This window comes from Tenrec ecaudatus, chromosome 6 (genome assembly GCF_050624435.1).
Source record: "Tenrec ecaudatus isolate mTenEca1 chromosome 6, mTenEca1.hap1, whole genome shotgun sequence".
Taxonomy (NCBI): domain Eukaryota; kingdom Metazoa; phylum Chordata; class Mammalia; order Afrosoricida; family Tenrecidae; genus Tenrec; species Tenrec ecaudatus.
The window spans coordinates 14,211,518-14,234,072 of NC_134535.1; the positions used below are offsets into that span (position 1 = coordinate 14,211,518).

The following is a 22,555-nucleotide window of genomic DNA, read 5'->3' on the forward strand; positions in this document are numbered from 1 at the left end:
AATCCAAAGGTCAGCCATTGGAACTCGCCCTGTGGCACGCTGCGGAACAAAGGCAGGGCTATCTGCTGCTTTAAGAGGAGCACCAGGCACACTGTGGAGTAGAACACACAGGGTGACAAGAGCTGGGTGTGCTGGGTGACAGCCGTTTGGGTTTCTCAGGTTATCTGCTCAGAGAGGACCTCGGAGTCATCTCCTGGTTTGCTGGGCTGTCCCAGGACAGTGTTGTTCATGTACCTTGCAATCCCCTGTGGGCACCTGTCCCAGGCTGGTGGGCTGATGACCGGAAGGGTTGGCCGGCCCAGCTCCTCAGATGCTCCATGGGAGAAAGAGGGGTGGCCAGCTTCCCTGAAGCTCACAGTCTTGGAAACCCCAAAGGGCAACTCTGCCCCTTGCTTTGGGGTCACCATGAACCAGAGTCCACTAGTGAGCAGTGTATTTGAATTGGAGTTTTGTTACGTGTCAGACCAGGCTGCAGCTCCGGGCCTCCTCCAGGAAGCCGTGGTGGATTGTCTGCAGACAAACAGCAGCACCTCCTCTGTGACCCCACTGTCCCTGAGCTGACACCCATCCTTGTGTCTCAAAGCAGCACCGTGTGGGGACACGACTGTCCATGGCCCCGGCTGTGACCATGGCCACCTGCCTCCCTTACTTTAACATGGGCGGGGGTCTGCACACAGCCAGCTCTCCATCCAGTGGTGGTTGCTGACTAGCGGAGGTAATGAGCTCCCTGTGGGTAATCCCAGGACGGCATGGAGGCAGTGGCCTTCGACTAGCCCTGGAGGAGGGCAGGGTGTAGCCAGTGAGGACTCAGAGAAGTTGCTTCTGGAGCCAGGTGTGACATGGATACAAGCAATGGCAAGGTGGGTGGGGTGCACGCCATCAGAGGGCTGGAGGGCTGGGTGTTTGGGGCGTGAGCGGGGAGAAGGAGGGGAGCAGGTTGGGACCCTGGGGCCTGTGCTGAAGATGCTGGAATTTTCTTGGGATCCGTGGAGCCAGGGAGTGTGCCTGAGGAGAATGGGCTGTGTGTCAGTTTGGGGCAGCTCAGAGCAAGCAGATGGATTGACTACAAGGCCTTTTGTAGGCTGACACCCCCCCCCGATTGTGACCAAAAAATTTTACCCCAGACCACTTGGGGTCAGCCATGCTCAGCCCGCCTCCAGCTGCTGATGTTAGCCCAAGAAGTGACCAGCAGTGGTTCCCCTTTCCTGTCAGGAGGGACAAGGGGGGGCGAGGACTGCTGGCGCCCCACGTTGATGTCCACATGGGAGCATTCCTGAGAATGTACTACAGCGTGTCCATCACCACCATTCATCAGCCGGGTGCAGGCTTGGGCTCCGTGCCATGCGGAGAACAAAATGAAAGGGAAGGTGGCCAGGTGGGATGTGGTGGTCGGCCTTGACCTCCAGAGGTGGGTGGAGTGGGGTGAAGAAGGACTCTGGTCAGGAGCAGGAGCTGGAACCCTGAGATCAGCAAAAACTAAGCAGGGAAAGGACGTGGACCATGCTCAAGGTCAACTGTGCTGTGTAGCTTCTTGTACCTGTGACTCAGGGAGGTGAGGATGGAGTCCTAGGGTCACAGATTTGACTTATTTAAAAAAAAATTTAAATGAAAAAAAATTTGTAATGAGCTGATACCAAATGCTCAAGTGGAAGAAACAAGTTTTTTTTTCTTTTTTTTAACAATTTATTGGGGCTCATACAATTCTTATCACAGTTCATACATATACATACATCAATTGTATAAAGCACTTCTGTACAGTCTTTGCCCTAATCATTTTTTCCTCCTCTTTTCTTTTTTTACATTTTATTAGGGACTCATACAACTCTTATCACCAACCATACAGATACATACATCAATTGCATAAAGCACATCCATACATTCCCTGCCCCAATCATTCTCAAGGCATTTGCTCTCCACTTAAGCCCCTCGCATCAGGTCCTCTTTTTTTTCCCCTCCCTCCCCTTTCCCCCCTCCCTCATGTGCCCTTGGTAATTTATACATCGTTATTTTGTCATATCTTGCCCTATCCGGAGTCTCCCTTCCCCCCTTCTCTGCTGTCCCTCTCCCAGGGAAGAGGTCACCTGTGGATCCTTGTAATCAGTTCCCCCTTTCCAACCCACTCACCCTCCACTCTCCCAGCATCGTCCCTTACACCCTTGGTCCTGAAGGTATCATCCACCCTGGATTCCCTGTACCTCCAGCCCTCATATGTACCAGTGTACAGCCTCTGTCCTATCCAGGCCTGCAAGGTAGAATTCGGATCATGGTAGATGGGGGGAGGAAGCATCCAGGATCTGGGGGAAAGCTGTGTTCTTCATCGGTACTACCTTGCACCCTAATTAACCCATCTCCTCTCCTAAACCCCTCTATGAGGGGATCTCCACTGGCCGACACTTGGGCCTTGGGTCTCCACTCTGCACTTTCCCCTTCATTTAATATGGTATATATATACACACATATATACACATACATACACACACTTATATCGTTTTTTTTTTTTTTGCATGATGCCTTATACCTGGTCTCTTGGCACCTCGTGATCGCACTGGCCGGTGTGCTTCTTCCATGTGGGCTTTTTTGCTTCTGAGCTAGATGGCTGCTTGTTCACCTTCAAGCCTTTAAGACCCCAGACACTATCTCTTTTGATAGCCGGGCACCATCAGCTTTCTTCACCACATTTGCTTAGGCACCCATTTGTCTTCAGCGATCCTATCATGGAGGTGTGCAGTCAATGATATGATTTTTTGTTCTTTGATGCCTGGTAACTGATCCCTTTGGGACCACTCGATCACACAGGCTGGTGTGTTCTTCCATGTGGACTTTGTTGCTTCTGAGCTAGATGGCCGCTTGTTTATCTTCAAGCCTTTAAGACCCCAGTCACTATCTCTTTTGATAGCCAGGCACCATCAGCTTTCTTCACCACATTTACTTGTTCACCCACTTTGGCTCCAGCCGTTGTGTCGGGAGAGTGAGCATCATAGCGTTCCAATTTAATAAAAGAAGGTATTCATGCATTGAGGGAGTGTTTGAGTAGAGGCCCAAGGTCCTTCCGCCACCTTAATACTTGACCTATAAATATAGACACATAGATCTATTTCCCCATCCTCCTATATATATTTGCATGTACATGTCTTTGTCTAGACCTCCATGAATGCCCTTTGACTCCTAGCTCTTTCCTCCATCTCCCTTGACTTTCCTCCTGCCCTACTACCATGCTTCGTCGCCACCTGGGCTAGAGTATACCTCTTCTCTACGCAACCTTACCCTTGATCATTTCCCACCAGGCCTACCACTCCCCCTTCTCTACCATTTGGGGTCCCATGTTTTTCCCTTGTCCCTGGGTTTGAGAAATAAGTTTTAAGAATGATGATGGCAACAAATTTACAGATGTGCTTGATACAACGGATGGATATATGGATTGTGAGAAGAGTGTACGAGCCCCCGATAAAATGATTAAAAAAATTTTTTAAAGGATAAAGCTCCTAGGTAGGAGAAGCATCCCATAGCAAAGCATGTGTCTGGGAATAGTAAGTTCCCTGTGGCTGGAGGCATGAAAGCAGAGATAAAATTCAAATAAAATGAGCTTCATGTAGCCATTATTTTGGCCAGCCTATTTCCTGCATTCATTTCTTCTCTCTCTGCCTTTGCCTCTGGACCTCCAGAATTCTGGCCAGGCTCCTTGTGGAGGGACCGGTCTCCACAGTGAAACGGACCAAGGGGCGGTTGTGTCATTGAGGGTAAATTAACGGACCAACAGACAAGGCAGGCAAGCCCCCTCTTCCATGGCAACCTCACCTGGGATGAGGGAGGCACCTATTCTCTCACTAGCTTATGCAATCTGGGGCATAAGGCAGGTGTCGCATAGAGGCTGACATGTAGCAGGAAGGGGACGAGCTAGGGGCATACACGCAACAGGAAGGGCAGGCGCTAGGGGCATACACGCAACAGGAAGGGGAGGCGCTACGGGCATACATGTGACAGGAAGGGGACGAGCTAGGGCCTACATGTGACAGGAAGGTGCGTATGTAACAAGATGGGCAGGTTCTAGAGTTAAATGGTGGTTAAAAGTGGCGTCTCTGAGCTGGCTCCGCCTTAGGTGTCCCCGAGGTCTTCTCCAGGGACACAAGCTCTGATGCTCATCAGAAGGCACTGGGCCATCTTAGGGTTAGCTGGTCTGACTGCTTTTGATGCCAGAGAACCTTAAGGCAGCTAGCCTTCAAGCACTTGACCTTCAAGAGGATAGGAAGCACCATGTGCTTCCAAACAGCACTTCAAACTTGGCATTCTTACGGGGGGACTTTGTGGGGAACCACTTTTGCTTAGGAGAATGACTGGGGTGCATCTCCAGCCCACGAACGTGAAGACCTCTCTCCATGCCCGGGAGCCCCCACCTGCCAGACTCCCTAACTCGTGAGCACAGAGTCTGTCTGTGTACACGGTTCCCGGGTCTCAGTCTCCCGCTGAGGCTCTGAGAAGGAAGGACAGATTGGAGTGTCCACGCTTCCCTTCCATGTGCACAGCCCTTTCCTCACTGGTCAGGAGCCGTGGTGGCGCAGTGGTTATGTGCATGCTTATTAACTACAAGCTCCAGGTTCAACACCCCCAGCCATTGTGTGAGTAGGAAAAGGTGGCAGCTGCTGAGCGTAGGGGTGCGGAGATGTGGAGGAAGGGTGCTCCCCACCCAGAGGATGCTCCTAGGCTCATGGACCATAAGAAATCATGATGGGGATTGTAGGAAGCCCTGAGCCCAGATGGGGAGATGACGACCGGAGGAGCTTTCCTCAGTGTCCGGCCCTTGCTGTCCCGCCCTCACACCTGCACATCGAGCCCTCACATCCCGAAGGTGACTCGTGTTCTCTGTGTCAATCCTGGGCCCTGAGCATTGGACCCAAAATGCAGTTACTCTTCTTTCAAATTCGACATGTACATGTGCTCCTGGCGCACCCAGTGGGGCCTCTGGCTGTCGGTGTCTGAGGGAAACACCTGGATGGGACAGTGGGAGCCCAGGGAGGGAGCAGGAGTTGTGTGGTGGATTCAATCCCTGAGATCCAGGAAGACAGCATCACGGGAATGGCAAGTCAAGAACCCAGAATCCATGTGAGACAATCATTCCATGCAGGACAAGCTGGGGCACTAATCAATATTTATTGAACCAAAGCCTACAGAAGCCAAGATAGGAGGACCCCGAAAAAACACAAGTAGCAACTTCTACAACCCTCCCCCTTCCAATAAGCTGATAAAGAAACCGAGGCAGAGATGTTTTGGTTCTTGACTCCATGCTGGTTAGTTTCCATGGCATATCCTGAATTGTTTAGCATGTCCCTGGAATCTGGTTTACTTTTTGTCTCCAAGCAACCACTGTTCCAGTGCATCCTTTGGAATCTACGTGGAACTTCTGTTGGGCTTTCAGGACATGCTGAACCTCGAGAAGGCAGAAGACGTGCCAAGGCTCCATCCACTGAGGTGTTACCACCCCCGTCATCTTCACCATCATCTCTACCACTGCCCAACCGTGAGCAACCCCCATGGAAAGCCAAGGAGAGAGGATGCTGGAAACATCGGGCTGGAGACCACCACCGGGGAAGGCTCCACTCTTGCCGGGCCAATAACCAATATTGGGAGAGTCCGCAGTGCAGTCGTTCCTCTATTCCCGTCATCCCAACGCTGGCTTCCTCCCATTACAACTCTCCAGCGTCCTCATTGCTTATTCCTGCACGTGTTCTCCCACCTCTCTGGTCCCCATTTCTAATTTGATGTTCCACCTTTCCTTTCCTGCTTCATCCTTTTATTATTGTCATTTGTAGTTGTTATTATTGATAATCCACCCAGTGGGCACATACCAACCCACCAGCCTCGCCTGTACCAGTCACCGGCCCAGATGCCTGCCTTTGAGCGTGCGACTCCGCCCACCCTCCTTTTCTCAGCCGTTCATCAGCTCGCTGCCCCCCTCCCCCAGTTTCCCATCTCAGTGTTTGAGTTGCTGTTGTCAGTTTCATCCCAAATGGATAGCTCCTGAAAGAGCACAATGTTTGAGGGCGGGCACTTCCTCGTGGAGGCCTCGGTTGTGGTGTTGAAGGAACAGGCAGAGAGCGCTGTGATGGAGGGTGTGCAGATGATCGCAGAAGAAGTAGATTGACAGGGGGGACAGTGCCTGTACCCCTAGCACTGCTCAGGGAGTCTGAGTCAGCGCTTTTTCGCAGACTCTCATAGACCCAGGTGAGGTCCTCCAGCCTCCGCTCCAGCTCCTGGGCCCACTCCCTGAGCTCCTGAGCACACGTCTCTGGCGCTCCCTTTTGCAAGTGCATTGACACATATACAAGGTGGATCACATCTATCAGGAGGAAGACACCTGACATGACCAAACCAAAAACCCGGGCTCCTTTGCTCATGGCCAGAGCAGTGCCTCCAAAGGCTTTCCGTACTTGCCCCGCTCTATTGCCCCAGATGCTTCCATTGGTCATGAGACGCTTGGCACTGGCAAATAGGCGGGGGTCGCTTTGGACCAGCTTAGAGGCAAAGATGATCTTCTCGATGTCTATCGATTTTTTTATCACGTCCACTGTGGTGGAGCCAAGTTTCAATGCCTTAGACACAGCGTCCACAACCTCCTCCTTTACGTGGACGTCCATCGACACCAGTGTGCTGGCTTCAGATTTTGCAGACTTCTTGCTTGTATGATCCACGATGCTGGTGGACACACTGGTGACAGCAGATGCGGCCCCCAGCCCTATCCCAGCTGCTGTGAGGCCAAGACTAACGCCTGCTGTCACAGGGGCCAGGGACAGGCCACAGATGCTCAGGACACCAGAGACCACGCCAGCAGAAGCAGCCACGACTTGGGATATGGTGCAGTCCCTGTGTGTCTTAGCAACCTTGTCTGCAAGGGCATGAAGCTTTCTTATTCGTTCCTCTATCTCCTTTATCATCCCAGGAAATGCGTCCAAAAGCAGCTGCTCCTGGTCCTGTTGAAGTGTGTCGTCCTCTTTCATGTTCCTGTCTGTCTCAAAGCAGCTCAGAACTTTGTAGAGCGCATCTTCCTCAGCCCTGTAACAGCGGACATGAAGCAAGCAAGGAAGGGAGGTGTTGTTTTGAACCTGTGAAGGGACATTTTTCACAAAGCATAGAGCTCATGCTAAACATCAAACAGAACAGACTCCAACAGAAGCCACGAAGTTCTTTCTCAGTGTGAACACAGCCAGTGGGCATCATCGGTGCTGCCTGAGACCAAACCAAAGTCACTGCCGACAAGCCGATGCTGCCTCATCACAACCCGAGGAGATGGGCTGGAAGGGCCCCTGTGGGTTTCCGGGCCTGCACCCCTCTACAGGAGGAGACAGCCACGTCTTTCTCCCGAAGGACAGCGGAAGGATTCCAACTGCCGACCTTGCTGTGAGTGGCCCAATTCGTACCCACGACCGTTACAGGGCCCCTAGTGCTCCACAGCCCTTCTGGAATAGGAGGTCATTAAGCAAACCCATCTCCAGGTGCTCTGTCCTGTAGGTAAAGGTGTTTTCTCACTCCAGGATTTGGAAGGGTCAGTCCAAGAAGAGCCTGTTAGCTTTCCCTGGGATGCCTGGAGGAACCTGTGTGAGAGCCTGGCTCTTTGGACAAGAGGAGAGGATGGGCTGGCTCTCCTTTCTGGGTCACATTCATGCAAACATATCCCAGACAGAGAGTGGCTTATCACTGCATCCGTCCTCTCCTGCCTGAGTTCATGTGAACATTCCCAGAAAACCTTATGTAAGTGCGTGTATCGATGACACCTGGGCGTCTCCTCTGGTCTATCTGTTCCCTGTGGGGAAGGAATGGGTTCCTTCTCCTGCATCACAAAAAGGATGTGTGTTCGTTACATGATTTCATGTCAACTTAAAGACATATAAAAATATAGGTGTGGTGTTCAACATGCCAAACAAGTTACAGTCTGATGGTGCCTGCTTGTGGGAGGAGCCTTCTTATAAGGAGGGTCTTGGAAACCTCCCGTTCTCTTCTCCCTTCCACCCCACCCATAACCTTCACCTTCCTGCTGGCAGGCCACTGTGGGACCTGCCTGAGCACTGGGATGCTTCCACTGCCATTGCATCCACAAGACTTTGCACCCAACAACGTGTGATCTCCCTGCATTCTCTATCATTGCACGTGGCTCCATGAGTCTGAAGAGGGATTATAGACTTGTTTCAGACTATGGACTTGAGTTGGACTGGGCTGGGATGTTTTCTCAATATAAAGCTCTGTCCTATACATATTTAAGTGGTTCTGGATTGGTTTCTCAGGTCAACCCAGCCTAACACAGGATGCTTGGAGACCATATACTGGTGTCAGCTGAGGAGTGACACTCTCTGGCCATGGGGAGCCCATGCCCACTATTCAAGTGGACCTCACTTTGCCTCTTCTGTGTGAGTAAAGCCTCGCTCCATTCAGTGCTTGTGGGAGTCATGTCTTCATGGGGTCCACAACACCTGTGAACAAGAGCATCAGCATTATCCCCATGGGAGGGGCTCCTCTCCTGGGGGTGGTAACAGAGAGAGAGACCCACCTCTTTTGATGGGAGAATCAAGAGAGGAAGTTCCCAGAATCCTCTTGAGAAGGCCACGCCCACAAGGAGGCATCATCAGGTTGTGACCTGATTGACAGCTAGATTCCACCCCTAGACTTATTTATCAAGTTGACATGAAATTATGTAACGACCATGCTTAATTTTTTTTCTTTCCCTTTTAATTTGCTCTTTGCTTTGTATTGTTTCTATTGGGTTTCTCAGTTTATGAAGCACAGAAGAAGGGGGTGCATGCCGACAATGACTGATGAGATGATTCATGCGACAGGACGGGTGGGAGAAGGGAAGAAGGGAGCAAGCAGTGAATTCAGAGGGGAGAGGCAGTGCGAGAGCTGAGTGTAATGATGTCGAGACAACCCGTTTCAAAGCGACTGCACTGAGGAAGCATGTGACGTGTGAATATTATATGAAGCAAACTACCCGAACAAAAGAAACCAGAGTTGACCAATGGTTGCCATGGGTGAAGGAGGAAGAGTTTCTTCTCAGGGGGCGTAGAGTTTATGGTAACGGTGGTGGAGTCATTTGTAAAGAGATATCAATAATGGTTGCACAACACAAAGAGGAGAATCAATGGCCCTGAATCAGACATGCAGAAGTTGATGAATTGCAGAATGTTATTGTTGCGTGTATTTTTGCCACAATTTCATACTAATAATAGTAACATTAATGGCAATGAGGATGAGGTAGAGGAAATGGTACTAAGATGGACTGTGGTCATGGCTGCCCTTCTCTTCTTGAAACGATGGAACTACTGAATTGTGTGATGTGGGGATGCAGGGTCAATACACGGGTTTGGGAAGAAAAAGAAAGACTGGAGTAAAAACGAGACATGAAGGGTCCCCCCAGTAGCAGTATAGGGGCCCACAGTGGCTAGTTGGTTACCCATTGAGCTGCCCATCATAATGTTAGTGGCTCAAAACTACTAGTCTCTCTGCAGCCTTTAAAAGATTTAATGTTTTCAATCCCAAAGTAGCAGTTCTCTGTCCTCACCATGGACCGCAGCAGGGGAGGGAATGGGTGGAGCCTGGTGAGTATCTTGACTGACATCACACAGCTCTCAGATGGCAGAGACCATCAGCCCCGAGTAAGTTGTGTCCCTTCTCAGCTAAGGCCCTTCCCTGCCAGCGAGTGACCCGGAGGAAAGCTTCCCCATGGACTGTTGAGCGTCAGGACCCTCCTCCACCCCAACCACAGCACACTGCCTGGAGGAGGGGTGCCTGCCAGGGGGCTACTGGCCCAGCTGGCAGACCTAGGGGCAATCCTGGGTCGCTGTGGAGGTACCTGGACAAGTTGGCCTCTTCCGCGAGTTTTCTCCATTGCTCTTCATCATGCAGCAGGAACTGCAGCTCCCCGTGGCTCACCAGATCCAAGAAATATTCACAAGCTCTGTCGTAGTCTAGTTGGGAAAAGAAAGAACATGAGGTTGAGGGGCTTGTGGCCGAGCAGACACGGCGGGGCGTGGACTCAGGTGGTTCAGCGCGCATCTTCCCGAGCAGCTGGGGGGTTCGGTAAAGTCACCTGGCAAGTGTCTCGGCCCTTTGTGGAGGAACAAGTCATTGTCAGCTCAGGTGCCAGAGAGCCTGCCTGTCCCTCAACAGGGAAGATGCCCAAGGTGGCTGCTGTGACAGGGGACAAGCACGGTTCAGTTGTGGCATAGCTGCTGGGCACACATTTTACAGAGAAAATGGGATGGAAAATACCAGAGTTGTGAAGAGAGTGAAGGACATGGTTGTTTGTTTGAATGACTCAGACACAACATTGTCTGTTAATTGCGCAGCCGCGTCGGTCCTGACTGGTGGTATCCTGCGAGCTACATGGTGGCCTCAGGCTGTCACCTTTAAGGAAGCAGGCCACCAGGCTTCCCTTCCTTGTGTCATTACGTTTGGTTACCAGCCGAGCACCAACGGGTTGTGCCACCTAAATCCCATTGCTCTTGAGTCAAATCCACGTTACAGGCGTCCTCGAGGCCAGAGGACTAGCACAGAGGAGGATGACCCCATTAGGATCCGTTAGGACAGAGGAAGATTACCCCATAGGGGTGTCCTCAAGGACAGAGGGAGATTATCTTATAAAGGTGCAATGAGACAGAGGAGGATTACCCCATAGGGATCCTGCAGGAACAAGGAGGACTAGCCCACAGGGGTTCTCAAGGACATAGGGAGATTACCCCAAAGGGGTCTGATAGGACAGAGGACAATGACCCCATAGGGGTCCTCAAGGACAGAGGGAGATTTCCTTATACATGTGCAATGGGACAGAGGAGGATTACCTCATAAGGCACCAAAAAGACAGAGGAGGACTAGCCCATAGGGTCTCCAAGTCATTGGGGTCTTAAAGGACAGAGATCTAGCCCGTAAGTTTTCCAAGTCACAGGGGCCCTATAGGACAGAGGACTCGCACATAGGGTTTCCAATTCATAAAGGTCCTATAGGACAGGAGATTCACACATAAGGTTTCCAAGTCTTCGGGGTCTCATAGGCTAGAGATATAGCCCGTAGCATTTCCAAGTTATAGAGGCACTGCAGGACAGGAGGCTCGTACATATCGTTTGGAAGTCTTGGGGTTTTATAGGACAGGGGACTCGCCCATAGAGTTTCCAAGTCATAAGGGTCTTATAGGACAGAGATCTAGCCTGTAGGGTTTCCAAGTCATAGGGGCCTATAGGACAGGGGACTCGCCCATAGGGTTTCCAAGTCATAGTGGTTTTATAGGACAGAGATCTAGCCTATAGGGTTTCCAAGTCATAGGGGCCCTGTAGGACAGGGGACTCACCCATAGGGTTTCCAAGTCATAGGGGCCTGTAGGACAGGAGACTCGCCCATAAGGTTTCCAAGTCATAGGGGGCCTGTAGGACAGAGGACTCGCCCGTAGGGTTTCCAAGTCATAGGGGGCCTATAGGACAGGGGACTCGCCCATAGGGTTTCCAAGTCATAGGGGCCTGTAGGACAGGAGACTCGCCCATAAGGTTTCCAAGTCATAGGGGGCCTGTAGGACAGGGGACTCACCCATAGGTTTTCCAAGTCATAGGGTCCTGTAGGACAGGGGACTCACCCATAGGGTTTCCAAGTCACACGGGCCTGCAGGACAGGGGACTCGCCCATAAGGTTTCCAAGTCATAGGGGCCTGTAGGACAGGAGACTCGCCCATAAGGTTTCCAAGTCATAGGGGGCCTGTAGGACAGAGGACTCGCCCGTAGGGTTTCCAAGTCATAGGGGGCCTATAGGACAGGGGACTCGCCCATAGGGTTTCCAAGTCATAGGGGCCTGTAGGACAGGAGACTCGCCCATAAGGTTTCCAAGTCATAGGGGGCCTGTGGAACAGGAGACTCACCCATAAAGTTTCCAAGTCATAGGGGGCCTGTAGGACAGGGGACTTGCCCATAGGGTTTCCAAGTCACACGGGCCTGCAGGACAGGGGACTCGCCCATAAGGTTTCCAAGTCACAGAGGGCCTGTAGGACAGGGGACTCGCCCATAGGTTTTCCAAGTCATAGGGGGCCTATAGGACAGGGGCCTCGCTCATAAGGTTTCCAAGTCACAGGGGCCCTGTATGACAGGGGACTCGCCCACAGCGTTTCCCAGGTGTAATCTTTACAAAGCTGACTGCCATGTCTTGCTCCCATGCAGCAGCTGCTGGGCTCAAACTGTCAGACTCCTGGGGAGGAGCCAATTGCTTTAATCACTGAACTACCAGTGCTCCTGTTTGACACAAGCCTTTCAGTTCCCAAGATTCATAATCTGGGAAATCCTACCGAGGTCAGTATAAGTCCGAATCAACTCAGTGAGAGTGGGCTTTTTTGGGGCTCCTGTGTGTACATGTGTGTGCGTGTAATATACCATTATGTACAGACAGGGATCTAGATGTGTTTCATATCTGAGAATCTTTAAGATTTGCGGCAGGGAGTGCACCCTCAGCAGGGTCTAAGATGCACCTTAATCAAGTACATTCATGTTTAACTAATTCAGCCTGCAAAGGGGAACAAATAGAAAACTCTTTGCCATCAAGTCAATTGCTACCCATAGCAAACCTATAGGGGGAGTAACGTTGCCCTATAGATTCCCAAGGAGCCCTGGTGACACAGTGGTTCCAGATGGACTGCTAACGGTAAGGTCGGCAGTTCAACACCACCAACCGCTCCATGGGAGAAGGGCTGGGCGGTACAGTCTCAGAAAGTCACAGAGGCAGCTCTACCCGGTCCTAAACGGTTCAATTGAGTGGCAGAGAGAGTCAGTCTCTATCTCTTTCGCTCTCTCTTTGATTCCCTCCCTTCCTCCCTCCATAGGTTCCCAAGGTTGGAATCTTTACAGAAGATACTGTATACTGTTCTCCCTCAGAGTAGCTGGTGGTTTGAACCACTGAACTTAAGTTAACCACTTGTACATAATCCCATGACTGTAAAAGTCAGTGCATTCAGGATTTCTGTGTACACGCACAGGTTGCTCTGAGAAATTGGGGGTTGTGGACTTCCAGGTAAGGCTCTGTGGACCTGTATGTGTTTATGTGTGTGCCGAGACTTTTATAAAATGCATGTCCTACCATGTTCACACACCGCCTGGTTCTCATTTCACAGCGAGGGCCAGCAAGTGCCCAGAGCCAGCCACCAGGGGGCTGAGCACATACAGCCTCAAAGCCTGCTTGGCAGCCCGCTCTCTTTGAGATGATGTTGAAACCCCGTGCTTTAGTTTCCTTCAACTGTCCAGTGTACATAGACAGCTTATTCTAAAACAACACTTCCACCTACACCCACTGAGGACACCTCCACGTGAGGGGACCCTCCTGCTGACCAGCAGTGCGTGAGAGGGTGGGAGACGCTCTGGATTCTGCTAGGCCTCTTCCCGTGTAGGTCAGGGCACACCCTCCTGTCACGGAGTCCAATCCGGGAGTTCCTAGACAGGCTGTGAGCTGAGTTCTTTAAGTTGGGCTTGTGGCTGGACCTCAGCCTGATCCTTGTGACCCCTCAGACAGGTCTCAGGACACTGATCCCAAGGACACCTAGGAACTTAAGTGGCCCCCAATGTTTAAAGCAGACTTGACTCATCAAGGGACCTTCTTGTTCTCACCAGTGAAAAGCCAACAGCCATCAAGCCAGCTCTGGTTCTGGGCCACACCTTCTGTGTTAGCCTGGACCAATGTTCCCCTGGGAGGGGGTGTTCAGTGGCTGAATTGGGGGATGTTGGTTGCTGAGCTTGTCCTCCACCATCACCGTTGGAGTACTCCTGGGTCCTAACCTCTGCCTTCTGGGTTCTGCAACCTGAGGATGCGGAGTTGACTCAGGGTGGTGAGGTGGTGAGGTGGGGAAGGCGGTCAGTAATTGCCTGAGAGAATTTGATTTGTTTGCCAAGGCAACTCAGGGAGGGAAGGAAAGCATCTCTGGGGAACACCACGTGTTGATTTGGGGGGAGAGGCCATTGGCAGTCCATGTTACCTGAGGAAACCAGGCGAGAAGTAGTGGCCCCACCACACCGAATCTGGAAATGTATGATGGGGTTGCGGGGGGATGGGGGTAAGTGGCTGTGAGTCAGGTGCCTACAAGGAAGGGGATGGGAGGGAATGTGAGATCCCTGAGATTCCTTCCTGCCCAAGACACCTGCACTTTGCATATGTCATAGCGAACACAGGCTGGTGACTGTAGAAACCAATGTGCGGAGCTGGGGAGATCCCCCAAACCCTCCCCTGGCTCTAGGCAGAGGGGAAGGATGGCAACACTTAGAGAAGACCTACTGTGTGGTAGGCACTGCCCTGGTTCAGGGGCACACATGGTATTTGGTGCTTGTACCAACACGGGAAGGACTATTTTCAGATGAAGTTCAGTAAGGAGGTCCAAGTCACACACATGGAACGTGGCAAAGCCAGTTGTGTGACCCGTGGAGCCCCTCACTGCTCCATGATGTCCACACAGAGAGTCTGGGCTGGCAGCAGGGCAAGGGCTGCAGGGGAGGCCAGTGTGTGCAAAGCCCACGGCCAGCCAGGAGCAGAGAGAGTGAGAGGGCGAGCGGAATGGAGGCTCAGACTGGGTGAGAGATGAGAAACCCTCTGGGTGGCTGGTCTGCCTCCTCTCCTTATCTGGCTGGTTCTCCTGAACCCCAGTGGCATAGGGTTTATGGGTTGTGCTGCCAACCACAAGGTCAATAGTTTGAAACTAGCAGCCACTCTGCACGAGAAAGGCGAGGCTTAGTACTCCCAGAGAGTTACAGTCTTGGAACCCACAGGGCCAGTCAGTCACTAGTGAGTTTGGAATGGTGTTTTATTATGTTCCCTGCCGTCTCTCCTGCCCCCCGAGCCTCAGGTATGACCCATAGAGAGGTGAGCACGTAAGCCAAGTATACCCGGGAGATGCCGGGAAGGAGGTGCCCCCACGTGTGCCCGGGAAATCCCACCTGGTGTCTCCTGGGACTCAGAGCTTTTCCTTGGAGCCCCCGGGGCTGCGTTCAGGTTGGAGGAGGCTTTGCTCCACTCCTCGGGAGAAGAATCCGTCGTCTGTGATGGGAGGCGAGCTGGACGGCGAAGGGGGGCCCTGAGATCCATTGGCTCCTGCGGAGGGCAGCATGTGTAAAACTACATGGGTTTCACCAGCGCAGTTGACTGGGGGTTCAGCCAGGGGCTAGTGATCGCAAGCGATGCCCCTTCCCTCGGGGTCCCTGTGCCCAGCGGGCAGGTCCCGGAGTGCTGCTGGGGTACAAGAAGGAGGCCACTGAGAAGGGGAATGTGCCAGCATGGGAAGCCCTTGTTGTTGATTTGACTCTGAGCGTCCTGCGTGGCAGAGCAGATGAACCTCCCAGGGGGCTTCAGGCTGCCCTCCTTACCCAAAGGAAAGAACATGCTGGCCATATCTCAAGGGGGAAGAAACTCTTCCAGTCTCCAAGGGCAAGGTCGATAGTTTCTGTGGCCAGAAGGTGACTGGCTAATACTGAGCACAGGTGCGTGGGTAGGGAAGCCCTGGAAGAAAGGCTTGGAAATCCCCTTCTGAAAGGGCCCAGCCTTGGAAAACCTGTGGAGCCCCGCACCACTCCGCACGCGGGAATCAGGGGGCGTAGTGAAGTGGAGCTGACTCTGGCAACTGGGGTGACTTTGGTTTGGGGGTAGTTTGTAGGCAGGTGAGTTCTGGACAGACTGCGAGTGGGGGGAGAAGGGAGGATCTGCCTGACCATACCCACCTATATGATCAAGACCTGGCGCCTTCCCATCCCATGTCCCCGAAGCTGCTCAGAGGCAGCTGGAGGGAGGTTCTCAGAGAAGCAGCTCCCTTTCCATGGCTGGAGCGCATGGCCTCAGGCAGGGCGGAGAGCTTTAGATGATGTGTTCCCGCCCCACCATCCTGGCCCCACTCAGCCGCCCCGGGCCCCTCACCTGATGCCTGGTCCCTCCCACTAACCCCCCCCCCCTGCCTCCCAGGCCCTGCCCCTGCCCCGCCTCCGCGGGCCCCGCCCCGCCTCCATAGCCCCGCCCCACCCCGCGTGCCTGCGTGACGTCCTCTCGCCAGGGACGCCAGCGTGCGCCCCGGAAGAGAGATCCTGGCGGAAAGGGGCGGGAAGCCGCCCGCCTAGGTGGTCAGTGATGCTCCCCGAGAAGAGTCCTCGCTGCGGAGCTGTCCGGTCCCGGCCGCCCTCTCCCCCCGCCGGCCACTTCCCTGCTTCCGCGCCTGCCCGCCCTCCGCTTCCTGCTGCAGTGTGCTCCGAGCCAGCGCTGCAGCCCGTACCCCTTCCTTGTGGCCTCCCTCCGTTCCCAGAAAGCCTGCGTTTTCTCCACCGGCTCCGCCCTCCCTCCACTCCTCTCGCACCTCTCACGTCACTCCCTCCATCTCTGGAAGTCCCAGGACCCCAAATAAAGGCTGTTCATGAAAACCGTGGTTCTGTCTCTCGCCTCTCCTCTGGTCGCCGGCAAACCTACAGTCACCGCTCTGCTGGACTCATCCCGAGGGCTGCAATCAGATGCCCACTCTTTATCCCGCACTATGGGCTAGCGTGGAGGGAAGTTTTCATGACCAGGGCATGCCGAATAAATTGTTTTCTCTCCCCTCGAAAGGGGGCGGGAAGCCAAATAAAACTAGGAACCCATATGGCGCAGGGTCTGTGTAGCATGTCAGTCTGGTGTGCCCTCTTGTCAGAAGTCCTGGACATTCACAGCCTTGGACACCTGCTTGGGTCACACCGGGTGCACAGGAGTCGGTAAGCAGCAGACAGTCACTAACAACAACAAAAGCATGCCCTCATGGCAGCGGGTGTGTGTAAATGTCTAGGAGGCACAGGGACAAGGAGTTCAGGGACATCATCCCACAGAGGTGCAGGGAGCCCCTGCTATTGGCGCGGTGCTAAGTACTGGTGACTCAGGGCTAAAGACGCCAGGATCCGGGTGGGGCCCTGGATGGCGGGATGAGGATGGGTCCACAGGCAGCAGCACCCACTGCCAGTCCTCCCTAAAGCCCCGGTATCCAGGAGAGCATCCAGATGGGCTTTCTCGAGCCAGAACTGGAATATCAAGCCTGGCTCTGCGCCTCTTGATGGTCAGGTCTGGGGTGTCCTGGGAAAAGGGTGGTGACATCATATTTTACCTGCGCTGCTCTAAGGCATGACTTACAGTTTCTTTTCCAGCTCCTGAGGATACCTGAAGGCACAGCAGACGAAATTATTGACTACACAGACCCAGGACTGGTGCCTCGTCTACACGCCTAAGAGTAGGCCAGTCCTTCCAAATCTTGGCAAGGGGACAAGTCTTTGGTTAATTGGGGGTAACGTGAGGGGGAGAGGGCTTACACCTCTTTTTCCAGACCTCTGATTCTCACACCACCATAAACAAAGGACTCTCATCCTAAAACACACACACACACACACACACACAAATCAGCAAAACCAACACTGCCATCGAACCGAATCCAACTCAGAGTGACTTTGTAGGTCTGTGGGTTTCCAAAACTTCAGATCTTTTATAAGCCTCACATTTCTCCTGACAGGTGACTGGTGGCTTCTAACGGCTAACTCTGTGGTTAGCAGCTCAATGTGTGAAAACCAAGTATCAGAGAGATTAGCTAACCGGCCCAACCTCACTCACCTAAACTGCGGCAGCACCTGGAACCCAGGTTAGCATGCCTCCTTACCCCCAACCCTCCATGCCCCTTGAGCAGTAGTGGGGGACTGCTCAGATGGCTTACAAAGCTCCACAGGCTCAGTACAGGTTCCCACATACCTGAGACCTGCCCGGGGAACCCTGAAGGAAGGTCAATGGTGCTGTGTCTGACTCTTGGGGAACTTTGAAGGAAGCACAGGAGGGGTGGGGAGCCAAGTCCTGAGGCTGCTGCTGGCTCTGATGGGGCACAGCACCTCTTTAGAGGTAAGAGGAATCCTTAGATTATGCCACCCATTTTGTCTCTGAGAACTTCTCTGTGCCTGGCTCTCTGGGGAAACTGAGGTCCTGATAGGGCAGAATGCCTTGCTTTATAAATTAAGCTAATGGTAATCAAAAAAGATTCACTTATTCTGATAAAATAGACTTTAAAGTCTATTTAAGAATTTAAGGTCTATTTAAGACATTATATAACAATGGAAGGATCAATAGTGCAGGAGGACGAAACCATACAAATTATCTAGGCACCCAATAAAAGAACCCCCAAAAATATGAGTCGAAGTATACCAGAGTTGAGTACAGAAATAGTCAACCACACTATAGCAGTAGGAGATTTTATCTTACTCGTTCTGATGAAGGCTAGAACAACTGTAAAAAATTCAGCTAAGGTATCCAGGAACTTAACAACCAGTCATGCTCGTTTGATTTCACAGACTTGCAGAATGCTCCACCCAGCAACATAATCTGCGTTATTTTTATTGGACATGGAACATTTTCTAGAATAGACCAAATGATAGGCCGCAAAACAAGCCCCACTTAATTAAAAATCTACAAAATATTTTCAGATACAGGGCTATAAAGTTAGCCTCAACAATAGGGAGATCAAGGAAAATTAAATATTTGGAAATTGAAAAACACTCCACTTAAGAAACTATTGGAAATAGAAGAAAAATATTTGAGTCTAATGAGAATGGAAACATAATGTACCAAAACCTCTGTGATTCACAGACCAATTTATAGCACTAAATTGCATGCATCAGAAATGAAGAAAGAACCCTGACCAACATTTTAGCCTAACATTCCAACAGTTAGAGAAAGGACAGCAAAAGAGGCTTATGGTGACTAGAGGAAAATAAATAATAAACGTTTCAGCAGAAATAAGGAACCAGGAAAACAATATAAAGCATGAACAAGACAAGAAGGTGGTTCTTGAAAAGGTTAATTCAATAAACCAGACACTGACAAATATAACCAAGGAAAAGAAGGGGCAAATGCAAGAACATGACTAAGATATGACATGAGTGACCTCACAACAGCATCAGCTGAAATTGAATGTATGACAATAGAATGCTACTGAGAACTCTACCCCAGGCAATCTAAAAGCCTGGGAAAAGGACAACAATTTCTAGAAACATATTCCCTAATTAACATGGACGAGAGTCACACAATTTAACAAGCCCGTAACAAAAGAAGACATTGAGCAGTTGTTTTAAAACTCAACAAAAAATAGTTTGGGTCCAAAAGGCTTCACTGATGGATTCTACCAGACGTCCAAGGGAAGATCTGACCCTACTTCTTTCAGACTACTCCCGAAGATAGATAAGGATGGAATATCACAGAATACCAAAAAGGACTTCATGAAATAAACATAACCCTGATACAGATGTGCAAAGATATCATTAAATAACAAATTATCAACCAGTATCGTCCATGAACATAATTTCAAATATCTCAACAAAACCTGATTCAATCGAATCCAACAACATATCAGTAGCTAATACATCATGGCCGAATGAGTTTACCAGGCATTCAAGGATGATTCAACATTAGAAAAAAATCAACAAAATCCACCCCATAAATAAAGCAAAGGTAAAGAACCAAACGATCCTATTGATCAACGCGGAAAAGGCATTTGACAAAATGCAACATCTATTACTGATGATGATGCTAAACAGACACAGAAGGGAAATTTCTCCACACAGCAAAGGGCATCAGTACAAAAGCAATGGAGCAGAACTGAAAACATCCACTTGCGAATGGGAACAAGACAGGATGTCTGAGATCGCCAGTCAATATTGACACGCATGTCTTAGCAGAAGGATTCCACAGAAGGGAAGCGAGAGGTATGCAAACTGTCAAATACTTGGGAAAAACCTGTCTGTTGCCTAATGACTGATCCCATTCACAGAAAATCCAAAGACAGAGCGAGACAATGCTGGGATTAATTGAAAGATTCAGCAAACAGAGAGTAAAACAACAAGTTTTTAAACCCACTCAGATCCCTTTACATTACCAAAGGGGACTGACTACGGAGAGTAAATCAGGAAAAAACATTTACCATAACCACCCAAAGATGGAATAGTTAGGAATAAATCTAACCAGACAGACAAGGGATTTGTTCAAAGAAAACTACAAAGTGTGACGACAAGAGAACAGAGAGACACGGACAGATAGAAGGGCACCATGCTCAAGATGGGAAGCTTTAAGATTGTGAACATGTTCATTTTCTTCAAAGACATCTGCAGATAGACTGTAATTCCAATCCAGATTCTAACACCATGTTTGAAAGAGATGTAAAAATGAATGCCCACTTTTATATGGAAAGAAAAGACACTTTAGCAAAGTGCTAGTGGAAAATTTAACAAAGTAGGAGGCTTCGCACATCCTGATGTCAAGGGAGCTTTTAACCGATCCCCACTGCTGACCAGGGCTGCGGGGGAGGGAGAGGGCGGACTAATCTGGGTTCAAATCCACTCATGTCACACTCTAGCTGTTTGACTGTGGCTCAATACCTAGCACCCCTGGCATTTAATTTTTCTCCCCCTCCTCTGTAACAAGACGGTGATAGCCTTTTCCTTAAGGACGGATATGAGGACAAAAAATGAGGGTCCAGTGGGTCATAGACTCTTCTCTTACCCTGTCCCAACTTCCGAAGGAATTGTTCTCTGCAAATTGAGTAAGATCCCGCTGGTCTTCACTGTGTCGTCCCAGTTGGTCGTGCAGGGCCCACGGACTGTGCAGCCACCAGAAATGGCTTCTGTCCCCTTTGTCTCTGAGCAATCACAGGAAACCCAAAGGGAAACAGAAACAACAACCTTACAGCAGGAAACACATTCACATCACCCACCTCAGGCCAGTCCCACTGCTTGGCAGATCTCTGAGGGAGCGGCCCAGACTTGACATTCCAGGTCCTTCCACACTGAGACTGTCTTGCCTCCCTTTCTGGCAGAGTGAGGTGCAGGGGCGGGGCGTGTCTTCAAGAAGGAGCAGTGCTTCAGAGCCAGGCCCCGCCTTGCCAGGGGGTCTAGCTGTGGGACAAGGGGCCATGCATCCTGCCCCACCCCCCAGTGCTGCTCCCTCTTCACCCCTGTCACCAGTTCTTGGAACCACTGAGCACACCGTGGTGCTCCGTGCACCTGTGGGATGACTGTCGGCGAATGCCACATCTCTGAGGGCCTAGACATTGACAACACAGGTGCTTGTGCTTCTGTTGCTGTGAGCTGCTGTGGAGTGTGTTCTCGTTCACGGTGACCCCATGTGTGCAGAGTAGAACTGGTCTTCACAGCGATTTTAAGGCTGTGATGGTTCAGCACTAGATCACCAGGCCCAACTTCTGAGGAACTTCCCGGTGGTTTCAGCTACCAACCTGTCAGCTAGTAGTCAGTCACTAAACCATCTACCCACCCAGGGCCTCCTACAGCCTGGAAAATCATGCCAATCCTTCAAGAGCCAACCTGGCATCAGGTCCTCAGAGAAGCCCTCCAGCAACCTTCTGCCACCTCACCCTCTGACCCCTGGTTCTGTGCGGAGTGGACACTTCAAGGGTGGCTGCATGGACTGTGTCCTCCCCTCACCCTTTGGAATCGTGTTTCTCTCCAGGCTAGTTCATTTCTCTCCTTTTTCCATACAGGACTTAGTTTCTTTGAGAGTTTGCTAATGTAAAATATGTATGAAAGTAAGGAATGGTGCTGGCAGACAGCTTGATACTGTATTAATATTTGCTTGTGGTCATATATATATGTATATATGTCTCTCTCTGTGTATACACCTAGATCTATATAGATTCCTTCCCCTTCACCCAAGTTAATACATATCTGTGCATATTTCTCGTTGACCCATCCTAGGGAGTTCACCCCGTTTAGATGGACCCGGGAATCTCTGTGGGCTCGTGCAGAAAGCTGTGGTTTCTGGTGCTGCTCATTGACACTGGAGAGCAAAGCTGCTTTGCAGTTTCGGTTCCTGATTCCTGGAGGTGGCTTACGGGAAGGCCAGGGTCTGGCAACTGCAGAAAGCTCTCACCTTATCAAACCAGCCCTGCTTCCTGCCTGGGTCGCACTGGGCGCGGCACAGTATAGTTGTTTCCTACTTCACATCAGAGCTAGAAGCTGTTATTCAGCTTTCAGAGGAAGAAACAGAGGAAGAAGCCCATAGCTCATAAGTCGTGGAGCTGGGCTGCTCTTTGCCTTCTCTGCTTTGTCTACGCAGAAGGTATGGGAGCACAGGACACTCCCCTACCCCTTCCCCCAGAGGCTGTTTGTCTTGGGAGCTCACAATACCCCACCATAGTACCAGCTCACACGCCCACCCCCCCAGCCAGCCGGAAGGTGCCGCTGTCCACATACTTGGGATACTAGCAACACCCCATGATGACACAGTCTGTTGTGCTTCTTCCATGTGGGCTTTCTCACTTCTGAGCTAGATGGCCGCTTGTTTACCTTCAAGCCTCTAAGATCCCAGGTGCTATATCTTTTGATAGCCGGACACCACTAGCTTTCTTCACTACGTTTGCTTATGCATCCGTTTTGTCTTTGGCAAGCCTGTCAGTAAGGTGAGCATCATGGTATGCCAGTTTAATACAACAAAGCGTTCTTACACTGAGGGAGTAATTGATTAATGGCCTAATGTGCATCTGCTACCTTAGTCCTAAACCTATACATATATGCACAGC

General features: G+C 51.1%; 1 protein-coding gene across 1 annotated transcript; it reads right to left on the minus strand.

Annotated features, from left to right (window-relative positions):
* Nucleotides 1–5,013: 5,013 nt before the first annotated feature.
* On the minus strand, nt 5,014–15,080 carry LOC142449792 (apolipoprotein L3-like). The gene is made up of 3 exons (XM_075550994.1): nt 14,928–15,080; nt 9,833–9,947; nt 5,014–7,044 (listed from the first exon to the last, which is right to left on the minus strand). The coding sequence occupies exons 1-3, from the start codon at nt 15,073–15,075 to the stop codon at nt 5,811–5,813; spliced, it is 1,497 nt and encodes a 498-aa protein (XP_075407109.1). The 5' UTR covers nt 15,076–15,080; the 3' UTR covers nt 5,014–5,810.
* Nucleotides 15,081–22,555: the final 7,475 nt, after the last annotated feature.

Bases quoted from the DNA above. Each gene is read 5' to 3' on its own strand.
- LOC142449792 (XM_075550994.1), bottom strand. From the start codon at position 15,075: ATGGATCTCAGGGCCCCCCTTCGCCGTCCAGCTCGCCTCCCATCACAG. The intron at 9,948-14,927 runs GTGGGATTTCCC...TTTCCCAACTAG, and splicing joins TGAGTCCCAGGAGACACCAG to ACTACGACAGAGCTTGTGAA. The intron at 7,045-9,832 runs GTACCTCCACAG...CCGCTGTTACAG, and splicing joins GAAGAGGCCAACTTGTCCAG to GGCTGAGGAAGATGCGCTCT.